At 41.6% G+C, this 27,473-nt stretch overlaps 1 protein-coding gene across 6 annotated transcripts in view; it reads right to left on the reverse strand.

Moving 5' to 3' along the window:
* Nucleotides 1–3,868: 3,868 nt before the first annotated feature.
* Nucleotides 3,869–27,473, reverse strand: part of arhgap24 (Rho GTPase activating protein 24) — a 467,578-nt gene continuing 443,973 nt past the window's right edge. For all 6 annotated transcript variants that reach the window (XM_055640060.1, XM_055640045.1, XM_055640051.1 and 3 more), the window contains 5 exons: nt 23,849–23,981; nt 20,899–20,972; nt 17,309–17,430; nt 11,704–12,796; nt 3,869–4,234 (listed from right to left, as the gene is read on the reverse strand). In XM_055640060.1, coding sequence (XP_055496035.1) covers nt 3,991–4,234; nt 11,704–12,796; nt 17,309–17,430; nt 20,899–20,972; nt 23,849–23,981 — 1,666 coding nt within the window. In that variant the 3' untranslated portion in view covers nt 3,869–3,990. The remainder of the gene's footprint in view (nt 4,235–11,703; nt 12,797–17,308; nt 17,431–20,898; nt 20,973–23,848; nt 23,982–27,473) is intronic.

Below are 27,473 nucleotides of genomic sequence, written 5' to 3' on the forward strand. Positions count from 1 at the left end.
GCCCCCACTCCCTCATCTTTACTAAATTAGTCTGAAGGGTCTTGACCCAAAACGTCACCCATTCCTGCTCTCCAGTGATGCTGCCTGTTCTGCTGAGACTCCAGCATTTTGTGTCTATCTTCAGTTTAAATCAGTATCTGCAGTTCCTTCCTACACTCAAAGAAACCAAGTGTATTATAGGTAAATACTGATCATTATGTGAAAGCAGTGTCTGAAATAGTAAACAAATGCAGACATGGAGTCATGAGGCCAAGATTCAGTGCATCAAGCGCAGTCTTTCCAATAGCTTATGTTACTATTGATCACAAGAACAACTTGTATTAATGCAGTACTTTTAATATAGTCAGAACCTCATCGCATGTTTAGCAAAAATTTTTTGAAGAATCCCGCAAAGCAAATGTCGATCCAGCTCTAGGGAATAATAGATGGTGGAGTTTAGTAATGGAATTCCAGACCTCAGTAGTTGGTTAGGTCTCAGAAGCTCTGCCCTCAACTATTAACTCAGTGAGAATTGTACTTGCATCGGTGCTGACTATTTTTAATTGAATCAACTTGGGGCAGCACGGTGGCGCAGAGGTAGAGTTGCTGCCTCACAGCGCCGGAGACCCGATTACAGGTGCTGTCTGTACGGAGTCTGTACGTTCTCCCCGTTACCGCATAGGTTTTCTCCGAGATCTTCGGTTTCTTCCCTCACTCCAAAGGCATACAGGTATGCAGGTTAATTGGCTCGGTAAATATGAAAATTGTCCCTAGTGTGTGTAGAATATTGTTAATGTGCAGGGGTCGCTGGTTGGCACGGACTTGGTTGGCCGAAGGCCTGTTTCCGCGCTGTATCTCTAAACTAAACTAAACTAAGCTGCACTGCAGGTTTGAGAGCAGAATAATTAAACAAGCCCATCTCTGCAAATGCCAAGTCAAGATTTCCTTCCAATAACACAACCAAGAGCCAGACTTGCCCCACGGATTGGAGTTGTAACTTCAGTAATATATAAATTCATTATTGGAATTTTTTTTTTCAGTGCAAGTGTTATTTGTGGAATGTGACAAGGAAGTTGATCAAGATAGTACAATGTAAATTGTAAGGTTATACTGAAATACCCCCTTCATTTTATACAACCTTGGTACTCGGATAATGAAGTAGAACCCACAAAACTATAGACAGATTTTATGACACTGAAGTTATTTGTAACTAACATCCATTTGCTCCTCTTCCAAAGAAGAGTGTGGAGCATCCGTATTGATGGCATCCAGTGCATTTCAAAAAATTAATAAAGAAGATGTTAATCTTAAGGGTCTCAGACCGCCCATTTAAAGGGGCTTCTGTTGCCCAGTATTAATAAACTACAAATGCAGCATTTGGACTTCAAAAATTCCCTAAAGTTTAGATATAGGAAATACTAGTAACAATTTAAAAATGTGTTAGAGACAGTCAGGTTAAGCACAGGTCTGGAAATTAGTTGATATCATCATGGTTAGGCTGGGCATAGTGAGCCCATAAGGGCCAATTTCTGTGCTGTGTATTTCAATGAATGTGCCAGTTTTGCACATGAAAGAAGCACCAACATAATCTTTATGACAGGAAAGAAGGACTTTATATCAGAATTACACAACCACTGTACTGATAAAGGAAGAAGTATAAGTCCAAGGTGATTGACATATTCTTGATTAGTGTCATAAGGTCATGTCGTATGAGCAGAATTAGGCCATTCGGCCCATCAAGTCTACTCCGCCATTCAATCATGTGTGATCTATCTCTCCCTCCTAACCCCATTCTACTGCCTTCTTCCCATAATCAAGATCACTGCCTTAAAAATATCTACTGACTTAGCCTCCATAGCATTCTGTGGCAAAGAATTCCACAGCTTCGCCACCCTTAGACTGAATAAATTCCTCCTCATCTCGTTCGTAAAGGAACTTCCTTTAATTTTGAGGCTATGACCTCTAGTCCTAGACTCTCCCACTAGTGGGAACATCCTCTCCACATCCAATCTATCCATGTGTTTCACTATTTTGTACGTTTGAAGGAGGTCCGCCCTCATTCTTCTAAGCTCCCGTGAGTACAGGCCCAGTGGCATCAAATGCTCATTGGCATCAAACGTGTCAGAGGTTATGGGGAGAAGGCAGAAGAATGGGGTAGAGGGAAAATAAATCAGCCATGATTGAATGGCAAGAGTACACTTGACGGGCTGGATGGCTCCTAGAACCTATGAACATATGAACTTATGAACGTCCACAGATATGTTGGCGCTTTCCAAAATAAAATGCTGTAGCATCCCTTCCTCAAATGGACCACTTTATAGAGTTGGAAGTGGAAGTGCTGAGCCAGAATAACCAACCCTGTGTTTGGCTTTAATGCACCAGTTTATACGATCCATGACACCACCTTTAAAGTCTTCACCAAAGTGGCAAATTTCTAAAAAATACCTGAATGTAGCATGAGAGGGGAGGTGGTAATATTCCTCAGCTCCTTGTTCATCCTGAAAATTATTCCCAACCTTGTTCAAGAGAATGGTGCCAAGGCAGGATCTTGGTTAAATAACGAGATTATAGCATGTGGAGAAAGACCAAGAATGTGGGAGGAAGTTCCACAGCAGGATTTCCATTGCATCTAGATATTTAAATGGCCTATTGTGCAGACATTCTGATTATTCAATTTGACTTTAAGTACTAGTTAAGACTCTTGAACCATTCACCTTGAATTTAGTGTGACTATTATTCACTTATTCACTCATTCCCACAAACTTCCCACAATAGACATTCAGCCTGTAGTAAATTTGTACCATTTATCAGATCTCGACTTGAAACATTGGACGGGCCTGCGGTGAGTGCGAGGTCGGACGCACACATGGTGAGTACCGGAAGCTGGTTGAGGACGGGCCACTGAGAGAACAAAGAGGGACCCAGTAGGGGGGGCGGGGGGGCACAAAAGGCCGAGTGTAGGTCAACCTCAAACAAGGAGGGACCTGGTATGGAGGGGCTGCTGAGAGAATTAAGAGGGACCTGGACTGTAGGTGGGGGGGGGGGGGGGGGGGGGGGAGGAGGCACCCAGAGGGACCATTGGGACTACATTTGTACTTTTGTACTTTGTTGACAGCCTATACGTGGCGACTGCATACTTTTCACTGTAACATGTCACATGTGATAATAAAAGGTCATTCATTCATTCATCTTTCCACTCTGAAAGAAAAACCTTGGTAATTGACCATTGCGTTTCATTTTCTGTCGGGATTTCTCTACTAACTCCATCTTCACGAACTAGCATTAAGAGTACACAAAATGGTGCAAATAAAATGGTGTCGCTGGATGTGTTTAGAGATAAATTGGACCGTGATCCATCAGGTTATGCACTGTTATAAAGCAGTAGGCCCACTGAAAAGGTTTAGGTCATTTATCTGTTATATTTTTTATAAAGTATGTACACTTTGTTTTTTGGTCAAAGACAAGTAAAATGGCACATGAAGCATCGCCACGCTATTCAATATTTAACTTTATATATCCCATTACCCATTCCATAATCTTTTAATTCTTCGAGATTCTCTTGCCCCAGAAAAAAAAGGGGGACACAAGAAAGAAATACAAAACAGGCCAACTGTACCACAATGCAAAAAAGATAGCTTATGTTAAGTGCAAGTTAGAAAGCCTTGATAAAAAGCTAGATTGCATCACAACAATATTAACTTTAGCAGTTCAAATACAAGGCTTTTGTTAAAAGTTTCCTTTTTCTCTTTGAGAAACATAGGTGCCACTGATATTTTTTTTTTCATTTAAGCCATATACACAACCAGTTGTAACATTTAACAGTAACATAATTACACGGAGCTTACAGGTTATAATAAGGTGGTAAGTACACAATCAAAATACTGGCAAGTACAGTTGAAATGCATTTTATCCTTCAAGGTTTTGAGTTTCATTGAGCATAACCCCAATCAGGTGACCAGTCACCTGATTTTCTCCACCCCTCCCCAACCACAGTCTTTGATATTTTGATCTTTACTGAATCCATATGGTATTACTTCGATCAGACCTTCGAGTCTCCACAGTCAGATCACCAAATGTCGAGAAAAATTGCTCCATCTCCTTTTGCAACATTTCGTTGCGTTTCTCGGCATCTTCCCGTGCACGCTCTGTGTTCCTCATCTTTATTTCCACCATGGTATACTTCTTCCTCTCCTGGTCCAGTTCCTCATGAAGTGTCATTACCTCAGACTCCAGTTCAAGGTTTCTCTGCTCCAAGCTGTCAGTAGCAAATTAGAAGATGAAATTAACACGAAATGGAAAATAAATAATCAAGTACTCTCTTGTTCGCTCTGACAGATGTTGCAAAACGGTTGAGGATTGGCCATGTTTCCCTTGCAAAGAATCAAAGCTATGAATGTTATTAAAACTTGAAGCATTTGCTTATGGCAAAATGATGAATATACAGGATTATTGTGTGGAGTTGTAAAGAGTTTTGGCTTTAGCCTTGGTATTAAACTAGTGTTTCTAGTTACTAGTGTAACAAATTGAATACTATTATGGAAATCAATTTATTTTAATTCAATTTGACTTCATTGAAAATGAAAGTTAGATACAGATGCAGAGAGAAAGAGTTAGTAAATGAGGTATAAATCTTTCCTCTACGGAAGTAAATTGAAGTAAATCTCAGAGAATTCAGTTCAACATTCACATTATTACAACACATGTTCATCATATATACAAATTGAATTTCATTCTTTTTTTATTAAGGTCATAAGGTCATAAGGAATAGGAGTAGAATTAGGCTATTTAGCCCATCAAGTCTACTCTGCCATTCAATCATGGCTGATCTATCTCTCCTTCCTAACCCCATTCTCCTGCCTTCTCCCCATAACCTCTGACACCTGTACTAATCAAGAATCTATCTCTGCCTTAAAAATATCTACTGACTTGGCCTCCACAGCTTTCTGTGGCAAAGAATTCCACAGATTCACTACCCTTGGACTAAATACATTTCTCTTCATCGCCTTCCTAAAAGAACGTCCTTTAATTCTGAGGCTATGACCTCTAGTCCTAGACCCTCCCACTAGTGGAAATATCCTCTCTACATCCACGCTATCCAAGTCTTTCACTATTTTGTATGTTTCAATGAGTTCATCCTTTAAACTTCAGTGAGTACAGGCCCAGTGCCGACAAACGCTCATCATAGGTTAACCCACTCAATCATGGGATCATTCTTCTAAACCTCCTCTGGACCCTGGTCTAAATGCAGTGTAATTTGTTAATTGCATCCTCGAGTGGTTTTTCAAGCAGTATGTAGAGAATGCTGCCAGGGAGGGAAAGTACTCAACTTATTCTAGGGATTGACGATGGGCAAGAGGTGGAAGTATCTGTGGAGGAATCCCCTGGGACCAGTGACCACATTCAGTACGCATCAAGATCGTCAAGGAAAAGAGTAAGATTGGAACTAAAGTTAAGGACCTAAGTTGGGGGAGGGCTGATTTCACTAATAAAACACAGGACTTGGTGAAATTAGATTGTGGGTAGCTGCTAGAGAGAGGAAAACAATATCTGATGTGGGAAGTATTTAATAGCAAAATAGTAAGACTTCAAAGTCATCATATCCTTGTAAGGGTAAAAAGCAAAGATGTAAGATTAGGGGGAAAAAGACAAAGTACTGGAGTAACTCTTATTTTTTATTCTGGATCTTAATTCATGTATTGTGTTTTTTTAATATATAATTTATGATGCTTTTATAAGTGATAATACTAAGATTTTATATGTATTTAATTATGTTTTTATATGCAATATATTTTTATGTAATGTTGTCCCTTGTCTGGAACTTGAGTCCGAAATAAATTTAATTATAATAATTATATAACTCAATGGGTCAAGCAACATCTCGGGAAAACACGGATCGGTGACATTTCGGGTTGTGCTCCTTCTTCAAATTTACTCCAGCACTTTTATTTTATCTTTTTGTAAACCAGCATCTGCAATTCTTTGTATCTATATGATGAGGGAACCTTGGAGACTTAGGGAACCAAAGGAAATTGTGGATTTGACCAGGAAAATGGAAACGTATATCAGGTATATGAAATTGTTATCAAATGTCCTTTAAGTACTTTAAGAGAACATAGGAGAGATCTTAAGAAAGCCACTAGGTGGCAAAAAACAGCTCAAGAAATGGGCCTGGCCAGCAGAATTAAAGAGAATTCCAAAACATTTTGTGAATATTTTAGAAGCAAGAGCATAGCTGGGGAAAGTATTGGTCCCCTCAGGAACCAAGAGGGAGCCAGAGGATATGTCTAAGTAAATAGTTCATGCCAGTATTAATCAGGGAGGAGGATGGAGTGGATACAGATAAGCTAGTTGTATGCCAATCGACCGAGGTGTATGGTCTGTAACATGTGTGCATCAGAAAATGTTTGAGATATTGATGTACATTAGTAGATAAATCCCCAAAGCTTGATGTAGTCTATGCTAGAATGTTATGGGAAGTATGAGGTAGCAGAGGCTCTGATGTGGATTTTTACATCATCTTTAGCCATGGATGTTGGAAATCTGATGGATTTGTTCACATCATCAAGGTGGACAATAGGGATAATCCATGAAACCACAGACCAGGGAGTCTTGCACGAGTAGCAAAGAAACTATTAGGAAATATTCTCAGTAATAGGATTTAAGATAGCTTGGAAAGGTAGAGACTGATCAGCATGGTTTTGTACATTAGGAAATCTGATGGATTTTTTGCTTGGAAAATAAGGTAAGGTGTTAGGCAATGTATAAATGAATGTTACCATGATTTTTATCTATAGGTATGTCATGCATGGTAGCCCTGTTGGGAAAGTTAGAGCATATGGGATTGAAGGTGCTTTGGCAAACTGGATCCCAAATAGAAAACCCACATGGTCACAGGGATAACATATAAACTCCATACAGATTGCACCCATAGCCAGGATTGAACTTGGGTGTCTGGAGCTGTAAGACAGCAGTTCTACCACTGCGTCACTGTGCTGCCCTGTCTTTTAGACTGAATGTGGAAACTGTCTTCCGCTCCCTTCCAGTTTTTCCTTCTACTATGCCAACCATACTGCATGTTACAACTGTCCTTCCCCGAATACTGCACAGCTAAGTGGTGAGAGATATGTGAAATTGGGGAGATCCTGGCAGGGATCACATAAATCTGTTTTTAAGGCTCTTTGTGTGTAATGCATCCAAAAGCCATTTCACACTGGCTGTTGGCTAACTTAGTACTTTTTTGTTGCTGGGGACCCAAATTGGCACGAGTGCTAAACGTAACAAAGATTTAGTGAACCAAGAGTTAAATATCTCGGGATATGTTCTGAATATATGCAGGAGCACCTGCCATTACAGCTACCACATACATTTTAAATAGATAAAGACATATTTTCATAATAAAAACATCTTAAGGGGTTGGACAGGCTAGATGCAGGAAGATTGTTCCCGATGTTAGGGAAGTCCAGGACAAGGGGTCACAGCTTAAGGATAAGGGGGAAATCCTTTAAAACCGAGATGAGAAGAACTTTTTTCACACAGAGAGTGGTGAATCTCTGGAACTCTCTGCCACAGAGGGTAGTTGAGGCCAGTTCATTGGCTATATTTAAGAGGGAGTTAGATGTGGCCCTTCTGGCTAAGGGGATCAGGGGGTATGGAGAGAAGGCAGGTACGGGATACTGAGTTGGATGATCAGCCATGATCATATTGAATGGCGGTGCAGGCTCGAAGGGCCGAATGGCCTACTCCTGCACCTAATTTCTATGTTTCTATGTTTCTATGATGGTAAAGTTCTCAGAGGCATTTCAGAAACAACAAGAATTGGTTGGGTTAAGAGTTAAAAAAAGATATGATTTTCTGCTAATGCGTGGGACAGTGGTAAATGTTGCTGGTTAAACACACAATGATCTGGAGAGATTGGAAACGTGCCTTGGGAAAGGTCACTTGGATTTAATCACTCTCTCTGCAGCATCTTTGCAGCACTGGCACAGATTGAGTGTATATGAGAGAGACTACTGCCTATTCCAATTCATCACCTATTTCTCACACTCCGAGCATGTCCTTGTATGCTGATGTGATTATGCCAGGCCCATACTGCATGAAGTCATTCCATGTAAAGTGCTCCTGTTGAAAATCTGCTGGGCAATCTGCCCTTCATTGTGAACTCCAAGGGCAATGCTAACTTTCCAAGGCAGCACCAAAATAGGATACCTATCAATCTCTGTCAGTCTACCTTGCATGGCACTGACTCCACCCTCAACTACAATCTCCTTCTTGATTCCACAGTAGAAACCTAGAAAAAAATAGGTACAGGTGTAGGCCATTTGGCCCTTCGAGCCAGTACAGCCATTCAATATGATCTTGGCCGATCATCTAAAATCAGTACCCCATTCCTGCTTTTTTCCCCATATCCTTGATTCCTTTAGCCCTAATAGCTAAACCTAACTCTCTCTTAAAACCATCTAATGAATTGGCCTCCACTGCCTACTGTGGTAGATAATTCCACAAAATCCCAGGCTTCCATGCATCTGCCGTCCCAAAACACCCTCTGCATCTGTTAGTCCTGATTCCACTCACATCCCTGGTGTCCGTCAGTCTACAATCACTCTCCCTGTCTATAGGTTTGGATTCTAACCTCATCCACTGCATCTACTGGTCCATCTCAAACACCCTCTTCTCTGCTGGTCCCTGATCTTTTTACTTGTAGCTGCATGGTTCCTCTCGACTTCCATTCCATAACATGGTTTCCATCTATCTCACCAATTTGGTGACACATGGAACTGCAGATGGTGGAATCATAAGCAAAACATGAAGTGGCGGAGGAACGCACCAAGTCAGGCAGTGTCTGTGGGGGGAATGGACAACCATGTTGAGGTTGGAATTTTTCATCAGAAGGGTCCCAATTTAAAACGTTGCTTGCCTATTCTCTTCACAGATGCTGCCTGACTTGCTGAGTTCTTCAAGTCCACACTGACCACCTGTTATCCCAATTTACCATCCACTCCCTAACAAGGGTCAATTCATAGATGCCAATTAACACACAAACCCGCATGTCTTTGGGATGTCTGAGCAAATCAGAGCACCCAAGGGAAATGTAGGTTGGTTGGTTTGGGCACGTTGGAACAAAGGGCCTGTTTCCACGCTGCATGGCTCTATGGCATTCAACAGTGAAGTCAAGAATCACATAGTGGAAAATAAGCTCCTTTGCCCAAAACACCCAACCCAAAAAACCTGTGTTAATAGAAAATGCCATGATGGATTTGGATGAAGTTTACTGCTTTTATTAAGCAGTGTATACCAAGGCAGTACATGAGACTTTGACACGTAGACTAGCCATTTGCTAAATGAATGGTAAAATAGGTTTAAGAGGCTAAATGGCCAACTGCAATTCTTGTCACTATGATCATGATCCCAACAGATGACTGCAGCAGTCAGGTTTCACCTTGGGTCATCGTAACAGAGTCAGAAAATCATGCAGCATGGAAACAGGCCCTTTGGCTTAATTTGCCCATGCTGACCAAAATGCCCCATCAAAGATGGGTAATTTGGCCCATATCCCTATAAATCTTTCATATCCACATATCTCACCAAGTGTCTTTTAAATGTTATTTATAAATGATAGAATTAGGCCATCTACCCCATCAAGTCTACTCCATCATTCACTCATGGCTGATCTATCTTTCTCTCCTCCTAACCCCATTCTCCTGCATTCTCCCCATAACCCCTGACTAATCAAGAATCTATCTATCACTGCATTAAAAATATCCATAGGCTTGTCTCCACAGCCTTCTGTGGCAATGAATTCCACAAATCCACCACCTTCTGACTAAGGAATTCTGTAGGTCATTATTGCATCTGTCTCAACTACTTCCACTTGCAGCTCATTCCATATACTCACCACCCTCTGTGTGGAAAAAGTTGACCCTCATGTTCCTATTAAATCTTTCCTCTCTCACCTTAAACCTATGTTCTCTAGTTCTTTATTACCCTACTCAGGGAAAAAAGACTGCATTCACTCTGTCGATTCACCTCATGATTTTGTACACTTCTATATGATCACCCCTCAGCTTCCTGTAAGAAATAAAGTCTTAGTCTTCGCAACCTCTCTTTTTGGTTCAAACCCGCAAGTCTTGGCAACATACTGGTAAATCTTCTCCGCACCTTTCTATCTCAAAGGCATCTATTCTATTTTCGGTTGACCAAAACTGAACATAATTTTTCTTGGCTCACCAAAGCCTAATACAACTTAATGGCTTTGGTTTGGCAAGAGAATAGTCTCTGGTCCAATATCAGTCTAATGAAACTGTCTAAAATGTAAATAAATAGATAAAATTAATCTTACATCTGCATAACATTCAATCAATCACATTTCTTCGAGGTGTGCAATTATTTTCTCATAAGATCACCAATTAACTGGGTGTACTTAATGACTAGAGCAGTTTTTTATAGTCTTTTAAAATGATAGATGCTTAAATCCTTAAACTGAACAACAGATAATTAGTTAAACCACATGGTTCATTAAAACATGAAATTATCTCCTGCACCTGGACAATCATCGCAAGCAGTGATAACCCCATGCTTCATGATAAGGGGCTGGACTAGTCCGAGGCAGGGAAAATACCAGCAGTGCAGTCACCTGTCAATAATGCAGCCTGATTATTCCCCTATATGCAATGGGAGGCTGCTCTCATCTCATTGCACTCAATTAATATTGGAAAGAAGACAAGATTTTCCATGCTTCTTTGTAAATAAGTGGCAAATCTAATCCATATCTAGCAAAAACATCATTACCACATTAATAATAAGCATAGTTAACTTTGTTTGTGAAATATGTCACGTAAACAAAGGGGTTCCTGATTCTTGCACAGATTGTCATTTAAACAGCAATCACTCAAAACTGGAGCTAAGGGCTCAGCACAATTCAATGCAAGATCCAAGATCGCATGCCTCTTTCATAAATAGACGACAGTCATTTATGAGGTACATGTGTGAGCTAGGACCATCATAACCTGCACAGTGATAGCAAGAAGCTTGCAGATAATTTGTGGATCAATGTGGGCCAAATGGTAGTTTATGTTTGACTGTTGGTGAGAGTCAATCATTTATTTTAATTTAATCTCCTGGATTCACCATTCCCCACTCATCTCCCATTCAGGCATAAGCTCCTTGCTTGGTCACAAGGGCTTTTGGTACCTCAACCAAGTGGCTGTACTTTATGTGCGAGCCTAGAAAGTGATATTCCACCATTGTGAGAGTACCATTGTTGGCGATCAATCCCATCCTCAAACAGCACAAAATCTCCCAGCCAAAATAATTCTGTAGTGAACAATCGACACCAATTATTTTTACAACATTACAAAGAAACTAGAAATGGAGCAAAGATAAAATGAATCATGATCAATAAGGGTGTCAAAAGTTATGGGGAGCAGGCAGAGGTTAAGAGGGATAGATAGATCAGCCATGATTGAATAGCAGAGTAGACTCAATGGGCCAAATTGCCTAATTCTGCTACTATGACATGAATCGATTTTGTTATTGTCTGAAGAAGGGGTCCATCCCAAAACATCACCTCTCCATGTTCTCCAGTGATGCTGCCTGACCTGGTGTCTTTTTTCATAAACCAGCATCTGCAGTTCCTGATTTTGTTATTGCACATGTGGTTTTGAACACATGGACTGTGGTACAACTTTAATGCAGCTACTGCATCCATCTCTGTAACTGTCGTCTTACCTTTTGATTCTCGCTTCATACTCGATCTTCTGCTTTGTAACTTCTTGCTTCAGGCTGGCCACAAGACTGTGCAACGCACTATGGTTGCCGGTAGAAGCATTGGAGACAAACGTGTCGCTGTTGTCGCTGCTGCTAGTGGCCCGGCTGCTGCAGCCGCCCCCGCTGCTCCGCTCGTACTTGTTCTCAGAGTCAGTCCGGAAGGAGGCGTCGTGGACTGAGCCCTCCAGTGCCGGGTCCTCGTAACCCGCTGCGTAAATGTCCTGGTCTGGGCAGGTGGTGGTGGAGGAGCGGCAGGAATTGCTGTGCTCCATCAGGGAGATCTCGCAGGAGGATGTGGACCAGGTGGCGCTGTCCACACTCTGCTTGTCATCTGAGTTGCAAAGCGAGAACTGCTGCTGGACATTGTCGTAGGTGGAGAGTCTGTGCTGCTGAGTGGTGGGCTCACTGTTCATGGCTTCTTTGGTCTTGCCGTCCCGCAGCATAACATACCCATTAGGCATCCAGGCTACAACGCGGTTGTTGAGAGAGGAGTTCATCATGTCTGTGCTGGAGATCCCCAGCCTCACTGCCCCGTTCTGCATGCTGCCCGTCCCCAGCTTGGTACCCGTCCCTTTCAGTGAGGAATTCCTCCTCGCCTGCAGACTCCCATTTGGCAACGTCTGAATCTTCTCCTGGGTCTCGGCTGGGCTACTGAAGGAGCCGTTGGTGACAATGCCACTCCCTTTGGAATAGGCAGGGTTCTTCTTCACCATGATGGGTGGGCTTCTGTTGACATCCACTTTGCCCAGGCTGCTCCTGGGACTGCTGCTTAACTTGTTGCCCTCATTCAGTGCAGTCGGAGATCCCGGATTCTCGCCGCTTACCCTTTTGGGCGACTCTGAGTTGTCCCAGGAGCACAGGCGCACAGGTTCGGATTGAGGTTTCTTGTTCTCCTTGTTGAGAGGCGGGGTGAACCCTGCCAAGGGTTTCTTTGCTACTTCATTGTTGTTGTTGCAGCCATCCTGTCTGCCCTGAATCTCCTCTCCATCTTTGGGAAACAAATTGTTGTGTTCACTTATAAATACCGACATTAGCTGCTGAACCAGGACTGTACCTGTAGGAAGACAGGTTGGAGCAGAAAGAGAGGAAATGGATGGCAAGACGTTAGTTTCATCTTATCCAGCATGCTGAAAGAATGTTTCTAGAACAAAACAAGTTAGACATCCCAACTTTTGTGCCAAGCAGGCATGGAGAAAGAGGTCATTCACATATGGTACATATTTCCAAAGAGGAGATTCACTGGGACGTTGAAACTGGACCAACTGGGCTTGTTTTCCTTGAAGGGGAACCGGTTGAGTATGGACTTGACTGAGGTATGCAAAGTTATGAAATGGTACACAGTAAGAAAAGTTTATCATGGCATAGGTGCTGAATGGTAGAAGCCTTAGGTTTATGGTAAACGGGAGTAAATTTGGAGAGGATCCGAGGAGGAACGTTTTCACCCAAAGGGTGTTGGAAGATGAAACAACGTACTAGCTGTGGCATGGTAGGGGATAATGGTCTCATGACATTTAATAAATATCTAAACGAGTACTTGAATTGCTACTGCTAATGTGTAAAAGGCCATAGTCCAAGTGCTAAGAGGTATAAATAGGTACTTGATAGTCAATGTGGACATTGGTATTCCTGACAACTTTAACATATTTGTTGAATCTGGATCATTGGGGGAATGAAAGTGAAATTAGATCTTCCTTATTGCTTACATGTTAGTTGTTAGCAACACGTGTACATGGACACTCAGGTCCTGTTGAGTATCACGTTTGCAAACTTTTGCCATTTAAAGCAAAATACTCAGCATATCAGGGTTTTTTTTTTTGCTGTTGCAGAAACTCTCACCATTTTCAACATTACACTTCATATCTCATGTTGTTGTTGGAATAAAGGATGTTGCCAAGGCACTCAGAAAACAATAATATGATTGAGCAGTGTTAACATAGATTTTTGAATTGTGCAAATCATATTTTGACATCCATTAGAATTCAGTGTGGCAGGTGGGAGAGAACCAATAGTTGTGATTTAATTGGATTTTGATAAGGGTTTCCATTCCAGGTTAGTGTAAATAAAATTGGGGGCATGACACTAGCTTGGTTTGAGTGTTGTTTAACCAACAGAAAACAAAGAGTAGGAATAAATGGATCCTTGTGAGGTTGACAGGCCTGTGCTTGGGTCCACGATCCATAGAGACATCTACAACCTTTGTAGATATCTTGGCTGAGGGAACCATATGTAATCTTTAGTAGTTTGCCCATAAAGTTAAGTGGAATATGAGTTATAAGGAGGATGAGAAAGGCATCAAGAGGATTCAGACAATGATGAACAATGTGGGAAAAAAGATGAGATTTTCTGACACAGCAGAAACCCCCCATAAAATGTTGGGCATAGGAGTAGAATTAGGCCATTCTTTAAACAGTGAGAGATTGGGGGACATTGATAATGAAATGGACCAGAGTGTCCTAATACACGAGTCACTAAAAGCTAACATACATGTGCAGGAAACAAGGAAGACTAGTTTAGTTTAGTTTAGAGATACAGCGTGGAAACAAGCCCCTCAATCCACTGAATTCACACCAACCACGAGGAGAGGTTGATAGGCTGCACCTTTATTATCTGGAATTTAGAAGAATGAGAGGATGACCTTATTGATACATACAAAAATGTTTGGGACCATGACAGGGTGAATGCGTGGAGGATGCTTTCCTAGCTAAGGATTCTAGAATAAAGAGATAGGGTCTCAAAATAAGGAGCAAGCTATTTGGGACCAAAGTAAGGAGTCCTTGCTTCACTCAGAGAATGCTGAATGTTTGGACTTCTACTGTGGAAATTCTATCATGAATTTAATTCAAAACAAAGATTCATAGATCCAGGATATTAAATATATTAAGAAATATGAATATATACATAGGATAAATGGTGTCAAGGTAGAAGATCGGTCACAATCTTGTTGAATGCTGGAGGAGACCGAAAGAACGACCCCTTTTCCTATTTATGTGTCAGTCTTGTCTTGGATTTCCACTTTTGACATCTGGCTGCAATTTGGTTTAAAAAAAGCCATCTTTAGAGTTCCTTCACCTCGGTTCCAGCTGGCAGTCACACAAAATATCGCAAAGTATGGGATTTCTCGTAACTCCGCAGGCAACCTGGATGCCACGTAAATCTATTCAATTTAAAGCCTATATAATTTTTATAGGATCCAGTGGTTTACTTACTTTACGGTATAATTGCCAGTTTGTAAATGTTATATTCCAGGAGATTTATTTTTTATTTACTACAAGGGGAATAATTTAAACCTAGAGTCCTGCAGAGACTCAAACATTTGAACATCAGTTTCGTCCAAGATTATTTTGTTTTTCTGCTCCTTAGCATAAAGTAGATTTTAATATTAACTTTTGAAAATACTGATTTGTGGTGAACTGTATCTCCAAAGCGATAATTTTACCTCTGTCTACTCAGTGGGAACTGGGTGGATAGGCAGTTACAATTATCCAGGTTTTCATGAAACCTTTACTGTAATTCATCCATAACCTCCTGGACATCAATTTTACACATGCTTCTGGACAATTAGCCAAGGCATAGCTCAAGAGAACAGTGACTTCCTTTGCATAGGAGTTTGGGCAAGGAAACTATTTTGCTTTTCACCACGTCAAATGGATATGGGATTGTCTGGGAAAAACAAGACTATTTATTCTGTTTGAAGTCTGAAGAAGTGTTTCGGCCCGAAACATTGCCTATTTCCTTCGCTCCATAGATGCTGCTGCACCCGCTGAGTTTCTCCAGCTTTTTTGTGTACCTAAGACTATTTATTCCCTACCTTTGTGTGGACAAGCAAAATCAGAGGGAGGAATGTTCACGCTTCACTGGAAGAATGCTTCTTTGCATAGGTGGCACAGTGGCGCAGCGGTACAGCTGCTGCCTTACAGCGCCAGAAACCCGGGTTCGATCCCGACTACGGGAGCTGTCTGTATGGAGTTTATACATTCTCCACGTGACTGCGTGGGTTTTCTCAGAGATCTTTGACTTCCTCCCATCAAAGATGTACAGGTTTGTAGGTTAATTGACTTGGTATAAGTGTAAATTGTCCCTAGTGCGTGTAGGATAGTGTTAATGTGTGGAGATCGCTGGTTGGTGCAGACTCGGTGGGCCGAAGGGCATGTTTCTGCGCTGTATCTCTAAAACCCAAAACTAAAATAAAGCCAGCTTTGAATTGTGTAGCTGAGACATGTCAGGGTGATGGGCCACATTTCCCACCAGAAGGTAGCCACCATCACACCCATCAATGATGTTAAAGTTGCCAGGCTTGATTCTTGTTGTAACCAATGTTTCCAATGCGCATTTTCATTTGTTTGTACAAACCAGTTGGAACTCAAATCAGGTTGTAATGAGTTTGTTTCTTTATTATCTGGGAATACCCACTAGCATAAAAATAATAAATCAGCAATCTAATTTAAAATGAAGTATTTCCCGTTTGTAACTCTTCAACTGCATGCCATGGTGGGGATTTGACATGACATTCTGCTAAGTACGCTGGACTCCCTTCTCCACAAGACAGACAGGACACTAGTCCCTGAGCTTGAAACTGCTAAAGCATGTTTTCAGGCGTAAGTAGGACAGCAACAACATGAAGGTTTTTCAGCCACCCCACTGCATGAGCCAATGTCTACTGTAAACAGAATTTATGACTGAAAAACCTACAAGGACTCCCAATTAAAAATGGGTGGCACAGTGGCACAATGATAAAGTTGCTGCCCTGCAGTGCCAAAGACATGGGTTCAATCCTGACTATGGGTGCAGTCTGCATGGAGTTTGAACGTTCTCCCTGTGACTGCGTGGGTTTTTCGCGGGTGCTCCGGTTTTCTCCAACACTCCACTGATGTACAGGTTTGAACTAAATTGTTCCTAGTGTGTAGGGTTGTGCTAGTGTGCGGGGATCGCTGGTCGGTGTGGGCCAAATTGTCTGTTTCTGCATTGTATCTCTAAACTAAACTGAACTAAAGAGCACGATCATCTCACCAACAAAATGCCGTGGGCGCAGTATAGTTAATTTCAGGTTGTGGGGCTACCATGGACAGCCTACTTCACCCACTAGTTGCCATGAAAAAAATAATGAAGGAGTTTGCCATTATTAACAATTAACAAGAAATGTTAGCACACTCTTTGTCCTGACATTCTGCCTCCATGCTTGAAGATAAACAATTAAATACGTGTTGCACTTACCACGGGTGTTGAGAGCTATTGGCAGTGTTTCTGAACTGCATAAGGTCTGAGACATGGGTTCAATGTGGGTCACTAACTCCTTCTTTACTAAATGTGGGAGATCGCGTCTGGCCAGTCAAGGTGAGTAAACTGTGTGAGTTTACCCGGAGGAAGCACCTATTTAAATATAGAAGTCCCTCCAGCTCATTTTCCCAGATCTGCCTATCCAAAACCAATAGCAAGCCCAGTGCGATAGGCCTGCTTGGATATGAGTATGGCCACATCTGGAAGCCACTCAAGGATGAGGAATAAGGACAAGCTTGAACGCACCACACGCAGACATTTAATCACAAAAGAAAACAAGTTTTAAAATTACCTTCCATTATAGTAACAGGATCTTCAACTTTTGGACGCAGTATGTTTGGCCCAAACACCGTTCCCAGGTTCTGAACACTCATTTTGTTTACATCTGAATAAGACTGGACCTCATCCAGGAACCTGTGAAAAATTAACCAGCCAGGCTTTAGAAAGCACACTGAATCAATATTAACTGCTGCCTGCCACGTCCAGCTTTCCAGAGAGTTTCTGCAGCCTCTGGAACGTGCCTCATGTGCCAAGCAGACCTTGTATTTTATACGGTGCTCTCAGCATCCTCAGGTAATAGGGTCACTCTCAGCCTCAGGATTAAGCATTGCCATCAAACTGAATAACAAGACTCCAGAGGAGAAATTTGTTTTCATGTGCTACCCAAGTAAACTTGATTAAAATCCGTATCACTAGAGGAGACAGGTCAGCCGTGGACCCCGTGTGAATTTTCAGATATTCAATCAAGGTTTTCTGTGTGCCTAACATGCATCACAAGAAAGTCATGGGTTGATGTTAAGCACCATAAAGCTCTCAATGCAACTTGCATTAAATTTTGTGTACGGGGTCCACAAACTCAGAACTGTTATAACCTGGGAGCTGAGGCCCATCCTGGTATTAGTTAAAGGGCCTGACCGGACTGCTGCTGGGGAATCCATGGCATTGATCCTCCTCCAGGTTCATTCCTTTCTCAATCTCTTAATTCTTAGTAATGAGTCCTTCGCCTCCCGCCAATCCCCTCATTCTCCTCACATCTGTCCCCAAGCTCTCCATTAACTCATCAGAAACATCCCAGGATGCTGTGGGAAGCTAGAGAATAAATCATTGCTGAAATATATGAATCATTGTTAGACATGGGTGAGGTGCCGGATGAGTGGAGATCTACAGTTCCCTGGGAACTCTAGACCAATGAGCTGAACATCTGTGGTAGGTATGTTACTGGAGAGGATTCTGATAAGATGCATTTGGATAGAGAGAGGCTAATTAAGGAGAGTCAATGTGGTGGTGTATGTGGGAGGTCCGGTCTCACAAATTTGATTTTGAGTTTTTTTAAAGAAGTAACCAAGAAGGTTAACGAGGATAAGGCCATAGACATTGTTTATAGACTACAACAAGTCTTTTGATAAGGTTCCCTTCACAGTATCCATACTTGATCCTACCTCTATGTCTGTCCATTGCAGTCCACACCCTGTCCCCACCTCAGTCATTACCTACTTTTAATATGCTGCCCACCACACTGAATCTCCACTAATTCCACACTCTCCTCTCTGTAAGTTCATCGGAGCCTCATGTTTTTACCCCAAACCCAAATGATCCTTCCTTCACAGCACTTCCAGTTCGTCACCAGCTTGCAAAGGTCTCGCATTAACCCTAAGAACTTACATGCTAACATGTCTTCAGGTTCGACTTCAGGGTAAGTCTTGTACAGCGACTTGAGCAGAAACTCAATTTCCTTGGAGGTTCAATGGATTTTCCATTGAAGTGGAAACCCTTCAATAAACCCTCTAATAAACCCTCTAATAAACCCTTTTCCTGAAATAGTACTTTATTGGATGTTATTACTAAACAGCTGCCAGTGCTAAATATCAGTAGTCCTTGGGCACCAGACTGAATGAGATCACTTGATTTTGTTTTTAAATTCATTCAAAAAGACATTGGCATCACTGATATGTTAGACATTTATTGCTTATTCTGAATTGCTCCAGAGGAGGTACTGATGAGCCAAGTTCACAAACTGCTGCAGTCCTCTGGTTGAAGGCACTCCATCAACACTGCTATGTGAGCATTTCCAAGAGTTTGATAAGGAATGAATCTTGCTATGCTCCCAGGGCCAGGATAATGTGTACATTGGCTCGATCCTCAAAACAGTAAGAAGATTCTCACACCTGTCTTGCTGCAGCAATGTGAATGGTGACCCTCCACTTCTGTCCAAACCTTGGAGCCTGACTGTTCATGCTCAGAGGGACATGCAGCCTGCCAATGTATTTTAGGGAAGATTACTGCTTTATCCAGTTTGGTCTCTTGTGCCATGAATAGCATTGTGAAAAATAAGAATGAAGACAATGGAATCACCGTGTCCATGTGGTCCAGGAAGGAGCAGTGTGAAATTATTTAAATGTTATTGATGGAATAGGCATGGAAGTAACATAGATAGATACAACAGGCCAGAATAATTCAAAAGGGTCAGGCAGCATCTCTGGAGAAAAAGGATGAATAATATTTCTGGTTGGGACCCTTCTTCAGACTGAAAGAAGAGGGGAAGGAACTGGAGGTAAGCAAAGGTCAGAACAAAGTAGGGCCATCAACAGATGACTAAGGAATAGTGGAGCCCATAATGGCCCATTGTTGGCTGGGGGTAATGAATGATGACTAGAGTGGGGGGGAGAGACAGAAAAGGAACGCAGGGGTTATTTGAAATTAAAGAAATCAACATTCATACTGCTGGGTTATAAACTGCCCAAGCAAAATATAAGGTGCTGTTCCTCCAATTTGCATGTGGCCTCACTCTGACAGTGGAGGCATAGCAGACTTTGATTTAATAAGGGGTTGGGATTATATGTTTTCACTGCCTGTCAGAAATTAGTAAGAGAACTTATCAAGAAGAGAAATGTTCATCAGCTCTGAAGGGTCATCAGCTCTGAAGGTTCTGCCTTGCTATCTTTCCATCCTTCTTGCATTCTGATACATCTTTAACTTAGTTTAGTTTAGAGATACTGCCCGGAAACAGGCCCTTTGGTCCACTGAGTCATCACCTACCAGCGATCCCCGCACATTAACACTGTCCTACACACACTAGGGACAATTTACACATACACCAAGCCAATTAACCTACATACCTGTACATCTTTGGAGTGTGGGAGGAAACCAAACCGACACAGTCACGGGGAGGACGTACAAACTCCGAACAGACAGCACCTGTAGCCGGAATCGAACCCGGGTCTCGGGCACTAGAAACGCTGTAAGGCAGCAACTCTACCGCTGCGCCAACGTGCCGCCCTGTTTCTTTGTTTCGTGACTTCCAGCACTGCTTCATCAAGTCCAACTGAAGAATAGTGATTCATTGTCCTTCTGGGCATGTGCGTTCACCAGAACTCCAGATCAAACTTAACAATTTCAAATAACTGAGAAAAGACACAACATGCTGGAGTAACTCAGCGGGTAAAGCAGCATCTCCGGAGAACATGGATAGGTAACGCTTTGGGTTAGAATCCTTCTTCAGATTGAATCAGTTTCTGATTCAATTGGCCTCTGTAAATTGTCCCTACTGTGTAGGGAGAAGATGAGAAAGTAGTTACGACCTAAAACTAGTGCAAAAGTGTGATCAATGGTTGGTAGGGACTCAGTCAGTCAAAAGGCCTATATCAATACTGTGTCTCTAAAGTAAACTTTCTCTAAATTAAACTAAGTTTGGCAGGCATGGACATCCTCGTTAATAAGATAAATTGGTATGCACTTTAACAATACCATCTGATTCCAGTTTGACATTGTAGCAGCATCAGACTGCCATGTTACATTGACTAACTTTACATTCTGTGACATACATAACCCTCCAAATATTAAGCACTGAGCTACATTGGAATCTGCGAACGGCCAAGGGTTTACCTGCAGATATACTTGAGCAAGTTGAAGTTGACAGGAGGGATGGTCTTCACTTGCTTGATTAGTTCCTTCATCCCCTGAAAGAAATAAAAATCAATTAAAGTGCCCTCTGAAGCTATACTGAGACAAATTCCTTGCATGTGAATACTTGGCCAATAAACTTACTTACTTACTTACTTATACTTTGTTGATTTTGGTGCCCTGCACTCCATACTTCTTTAGTAGTGGGCTAAATACATCAAATATGAATCAACTTTCAAATATGGCTGCAATTGTACTTGCACTCTTCATGAATTCTCTTGGATTGACATTCAAATTATGAGCTAGCTGATTTATTTATGCGATAGCAAGGATTAATCTAGTTATAGATTTATATATGCAAAATACTTTCAAAATAATGTAACATTTTTTGAAAATGGGGATTATGGAATCCCCAGTTGTATAATCAATCCATGAAAAACTACAAGGCTAATGAGAAAGCATGAAGAGATATTTTTGTAAACTCCGAGCAGAATAAAAGACTGCGATGAATTAGATTAGCAATTTGAAAACTTTCAGAAGTGTGATGGATTGGGAAGGAAGATACAGAACCAAGCAAGAGAGCTTCAATTAATTTAGGAGCACATTTTGCAGAACTTTTCCAGGGGGCATTAATAAAATGGAAAAGGATTTTCAACAGGATCGTTCCTGACAAAAGGCTTCTGATGAAAGGTCTTCGACTTGAACGATTGTTTCTGCTTCTCTTCAGAGATATTTACTGCCTGACTTGCTGAATATTTCCAGCATTTTCTGAATAGGTTATGAATTCCAGCATTTGCAGTCTTTGGCTTTTGGATGACTCCAGTCACTATTTGGAGGGAACAATCTAAATGGACCCACAAGGAACTGCAGATACTGGAATCTCGAGAAAATCATAAAATGCTGGAGGGACTCAATGGGTCAGCCAGCGTTTATCGAGAATATGGAGGTGACATTTTCAGATTCAGATTCAGATTCAGATTCAACTTTATTGCCATTGTGCAGTGTACAGTACAGACAACGAATCTGACGAGTTGGGACTACTTCAAACTAATCTAAAAGGACCAATTGTTGTGTTTCTTTGATTTTTAATGTCAATACCTAAGCAAGGGCTGAAGACCGAGGGGTTTGAGACCATTAATTTCACTCAGAAGCAATAGAAATTTTAGTCGTAAATATTTTTGAAGTTCGTTGACTGATGCGTTCATGAAAACACTTGAAATTAATTGCACATCACATTCAATGACTAGAAGGATTTTCAAATACAGTATTTCCATGCACATGGGACTTTTCTAAAAATAAATGTACGTATCTGATGCGGGCATAGGTCTAGGTGCTGCCTGAAACAATGATCCATTTCAATAGCACTGCATGTGGTGTGAATAAAAGCAGAAGTGATAACAATGTCACTGTGAGGCTGTGTGTGTCTTCTGGCTACATGGAAAGTATATTAATATTGTAAATTATGGAAATCCAGTCACAGAATCTATGCTTGGAAGCAATGATAATCTGTCAAGTGGCTATCCATCAGAAACCTTTGCACTCACGATGGCTCATACCTGAACTGATTAATTCTGTCTGCCTGCTAACTAACCGGCAGTATTGTCTATTAATTTTCAACACATTGTGTATTCCATGGCATGTCTATGTCTGCAGTGAACAATGGACTCGCCACAAGTATCACCACAACAGCACTGTTTTATCTTACACTGATTTTCAAGGAGGACATCTTAAGCACGACACTGATAAATGTTTAACTCGTTGGCAAACATCAATTACTATTCAGAGCAATACCTTGCAGACTTTCTTTTTGCACCAGTGTTTGTCATTTTGTCAATCATTTATAAGATACAGCATGACTTTGGACAGGTTCTTGGTTATTTTCCCCGTTGGTTATGATTCTTTCTTTGACAGATTAAGTCTGAGACTGCTGGCTCAAAGAACGAGATGTGTTGCAAGCACCCTGCTCTGTCGAGAGTCTGGCCAGAGGCTCATGACCCAACATGCACCAATTGTTAGTTGCCTGTTTCTGCTGACTCGGAGGAAGAGGCTATTTAGATTAGATATTCTGACTTCATTGACAACTCCTTTCTCCATGCAGTGTTGTACTGCTTCAATAGTGCTGGTCTGTTTTTTTCTGACTGCTACAAATCACTTTAGCAGCGAACTCATAAACTGCATGCAAGGAAGTAAATGTCAAAATGATCAAAATGCACAATGCATACATTTCTCTTCACCATTTTACAAGCTAACCCCTCTAAAAGGCTGACCAGCACTGGCTCACACCGTGAGATTATCAATGCTGAGGATAAATACCAAGTGATGATATGTAAGACTCTTTTTACATGTTGGTCAAAAATACAAATATCCACATCTAAATTCTTAAGTAGCTCCATGCTGCCAGCCTTTAATCTGTTGATAAGCATTGCTGGGACAAACATACAGCTCAATGGGCATGAACAGAGAGGGAGAAGGTATGGAAAGAAGAGTTTCCTCTGGAGGTATGGGTTTGTATCCCACCTCTGACAGCGCCCCTTTAGGGCGGCACAATGGGCCACCTAACGGGGCTGCTACCTCACAGCTCTGGAGACCCAGGTTCGTTCCTGACCTCGGGTGCTGTCTGTGTGGGGTTTGCAGGTTCTCCCTGTGATTGTATCCGTTTCCTTCAGTTGCTGCGGTTTTATCCCACATCCCAAAAACTTCCTTGTGTTTGTAGTTTACTTGACCTCTGTAAAATTGTCACTGGTGTATAGAGAGCAGATCCAAAGTGCGATAACATGCAACTAGTGTGAATGGATGGCCAATAGTCTGCGTGGACTCAGTAGGCTGAAGGGACTGGTTCCATGCTGTATCTTGAAACAAAAAACCTACATATTGAAAATACAGTCTCAGGTTAATTTTTGAATTTCAGTCAAAGTTGAGGCAAAATTCTTACAGTCTCTTGTTCTTTGGTGAAGAATTTGGCACACAAGAGGAACTCATCATATTTAGCATAGGGAATGACTGGCTCTGGCAGCTCCCGTAGATACAGCTTGAGCAATGAGGCCACGGTGTGCACATCTGTGTTGCTGAAAGCGAAGCAAAGCAAAGTAATTATTGCAATAGATTAGATCTACTCAACAAATAACAGCACAATGATCGCCATCCCATCAAAATGTAGCTGATAGCTTCTTGTTGTGTCTCCAAGATAATTCCGTTGTTGTTTCCAAGCATCTGGTGCACAGATGAATCTAGGGACCGAGCAACTGTTAGTATCCCCATTAGTTCAGTGATTGGTTTGTAGTTTTGTCCATGCCTCATTATCGTAGACTTCTGGATTTTTTTTATAACACGTTGCCTGATACTTAAACATTGTGCTGCCAAACAATCAGTTATTTAGATCATTAAACAAGAAAAAATAAGCAACACAATGCATGTTGCCGCATAATAATGAATAGAATTTGAATGGTCATTAATTATTTAATTTTATTCACAGAGATATTAACCAACGAAGATAAACACAAAGTGCCGGTGCAACTCAGCAGGTCAGGCAGCATCTCTGGAGAAAAAGGATGAGTGACATTTCAGGTTGTGACCTTTCTTCAGACTGGCGAAGTACCCCGACTCAATATGCCATCCATCCTTTCTCTCAAGAGATGCTGCCTGACCCATCGAGTTACTCCAGCACTTTGTGTCCATCTCCGGTATATACCAGCATTTACAGTTCCTTCCTACACAATATTAAACCACATATTACTTTAGTTCCATCATATATATATCAAGCTGGAATCAGATGAAGAAGCAAGTGACTGCTAGTGTAGCCAGCAAGTATTACTCCAACTCATTTCAAAAATGGCAAAGGTCTCTCATTGAGATATAATTAAAATGGGATAGAAAGATTGCCTTGCGTACAAAAACAAACTACTGGAGGAGCTCAGCAGGTCACAAAGCACTGGGGAGGGAATAAACATGTCATGTTTCAGGCTGGGGGCCTTCTTACAGTAAGTCTGCTGCAGTAGGGGGAAGAAAGTTGGAAAAGGGAGCTGAGGGTGAGGCAAAGCCTGGCAAGCAATGGTGGGTAGAGGTGAGGGGGGTTTGATAGGCAGATGAGTGGAGATAGTGACAAAGGCTAAAAGTAAAAAGGAGAGGAGGAAATGTAAAACCAAGGGAGAGATATGGATAGAAGGGAAGAGGGAGGAGGGGAAAGAGGGGAGACAAAAGGGAAATATGCTTCATAGGATGGGAGATGAGCCTCTGTAGCGGTAACGTAATTCTCTAATTTCAAGTACAGGGTAACACCCTCCAAACCTCAGCCCCTCTCTTTCCCCGCTGACTCCCCTCCTCCTGCCACCCCCCCACCCAATCCCAGTCTGCTTACATCTCTCTCACCATCTCCCACCACCCTAGTCACCTTTGTACACACCAATCTCCCTTCCCCAAGTGGATTTTTCATCCATTTTTTCAATTTTTGCGAATTCTGTGACATTGAATTTCCTTTTCCAGTACTGCGGTAACACAGGAGTCACCCTGTAGTCCTGCACCTTAGAACGTGCCAGTTGGCAGCATTTGTTTGTGGATCCCTCCTCGCTTTGGAGGACCAGCGGATTTTAGGCAGACCAAAAGTAAAAGTTTATGACGTTCCAGCAGCAGGTGATGTTTACCTCACGAAGACTAACTTCAGCAAAATCTTTCAGTCAATAGTGGCAACCTTCACCCATTCATTGCCCACAACCGCCAAAGTGCCACACTTGCCAATATCCCTTTCGGTTCAATTAAACAGGGCTGCAACAATTTTGTGAACAATCTCAAATAATCTTTCATTTCTGATCCAGAACATGTCTGTATCTTACTTGATATCTCCACACCATGTACTGTATATCTAACTCCTTGGAAACCGGATAATAGCGAGATTATAAACACATATCCAACCAGTGTATTTCCCTTCTTCCTCTCTCTCCTCTGACATAATATAGCCAGGATTCTGAAAAATGATGAACAGGTTACATGGGATGCCCTGTTCTTATCTCTTCCAATGGAGGGACCCAAACATTCCTGAGTTATTCTAAATCTTCTGCCTCCATTATCTGAGACTATCCTCGAACTATCCTTGATCAGATCTTGCTGGCTTTACTTTTCACTAAATGTTATTCCCTTATCATGTATCTATACACTGTAAATGGCTCGATTGTAATCATGTATTGTCTTTCTGCTGACTGGATAGCACGCAACAAAAGCTTTTCACTGTACCTCGGTACACATGACAATAAACTAAACTGAACTGAAACTGAACTAAACTGAGTTAATCATCTGGTTCTGGAACAAATACCATCTTCTCCAGTACCCAACAAACTTGATAGCAAGAGCAACAGGTGAAGATTAATACTTATGTATTCCATAATTTTTCATGAAGCTTGGGTTAGAAGAGAGGGATAATAATCACTAATGTTTTATGAGAATAATTCTTGTCACTTGTTCACATCTCCACCGTTCAACCACGTAAGACTTCAGCACACTGGATATACCACATGGAAAATACAATCCAGAGAGCTCACTCAATTTGATTTCCAGCCTTCCAGTTATATCAATGGGTGCTAAAAAACTATTGCATTCACTTTGAGTGAAGGATTCCCTAATATGGAGAATGGAGGGATATGGACCATGTGTGGGCAGATAAGATTAGTTTATCTTGGCATCGTGTTCAGCAAAGACATTGTGGAGCGAATGGCCTGTTCTTTTTCTATACTGTTCTACATTTTATGTTCCATTGCTAGGCTTGAGGTCTGTACAATTCTTGTTCCAGAAGGTCCTGAAAGTGGCAATCAACAAACTTCATTCCTCAGCCTTCCATTTTGGCCTCCTTCTTCCTTCAAAGCTCATCCACGTGTGGGACTAGTAACTTCTGACAATGCAGGGAAAGCAAAACATTGGAAACTTCAAAAAACATTGGACAGAGCAACCAGCGGCAGTGGCTCCATTGAAACCGGAGGAAAATAATGGCCTTTATCTGACCTCTCTAGAGCTTGTCCACATCAGTCAGAAAAATACAAATTAAGTAAAAATACATCATAAGAATCTTTCAAATAAACAGCAACATGAAAAATCATGGCACAACAGTCACCTCAGTGCCCAGTATGTGGGTTGGAAGCAGAAAATGAAGCTCACACATTGCCAGCTGTAATCATTATTTCAATAAGTAACTTTACCTTCTAACCCAGATAGTGACCCCTCTGCTTGAACCCTTCCCGGCTTTGAACCGAAGAAAGCCTCCTCCTCAAATGTTGCCTGTTTTACCCTTCTGTCACTGTCACCACTTCTCCCTTACATGATAAACTGCCCTTTAATAATTGTCCTGTCCCCAGAACTTTTAAAGTTTGTTGCTTTGCATGTAGCAGCAACGTCTTTAAATCAGAATGACATGCTGAGTTACTCCAGCACTATGTCTTTTTTACCTGCTAAACCAACATCTGCAGCTGAGTTACTCCAGCACTATGTCTTTTTTACCTGCCGAACTTCAGACCCTTCTGCAGTTCCTTGTTTTGTACAACAGACTAATGAACACATTATGAATGAGTTCCACTTTT

Source organism: Leucoraja erinacea, chromosome 1 (assembly GCF_028641065.1).
Source record: "Leucoraja erinacea ecotype New England chromosome 1, Leri_hhj_1, whole genome shotgun sequence".
In the NCBI taxonomy this organism is placed as follows: Eukaryota; Metazoa; Chordata; class Chondrichthyes; order Rajiformes; family Rajidae; genus Leucoraja; species Leucoraja erinaceus.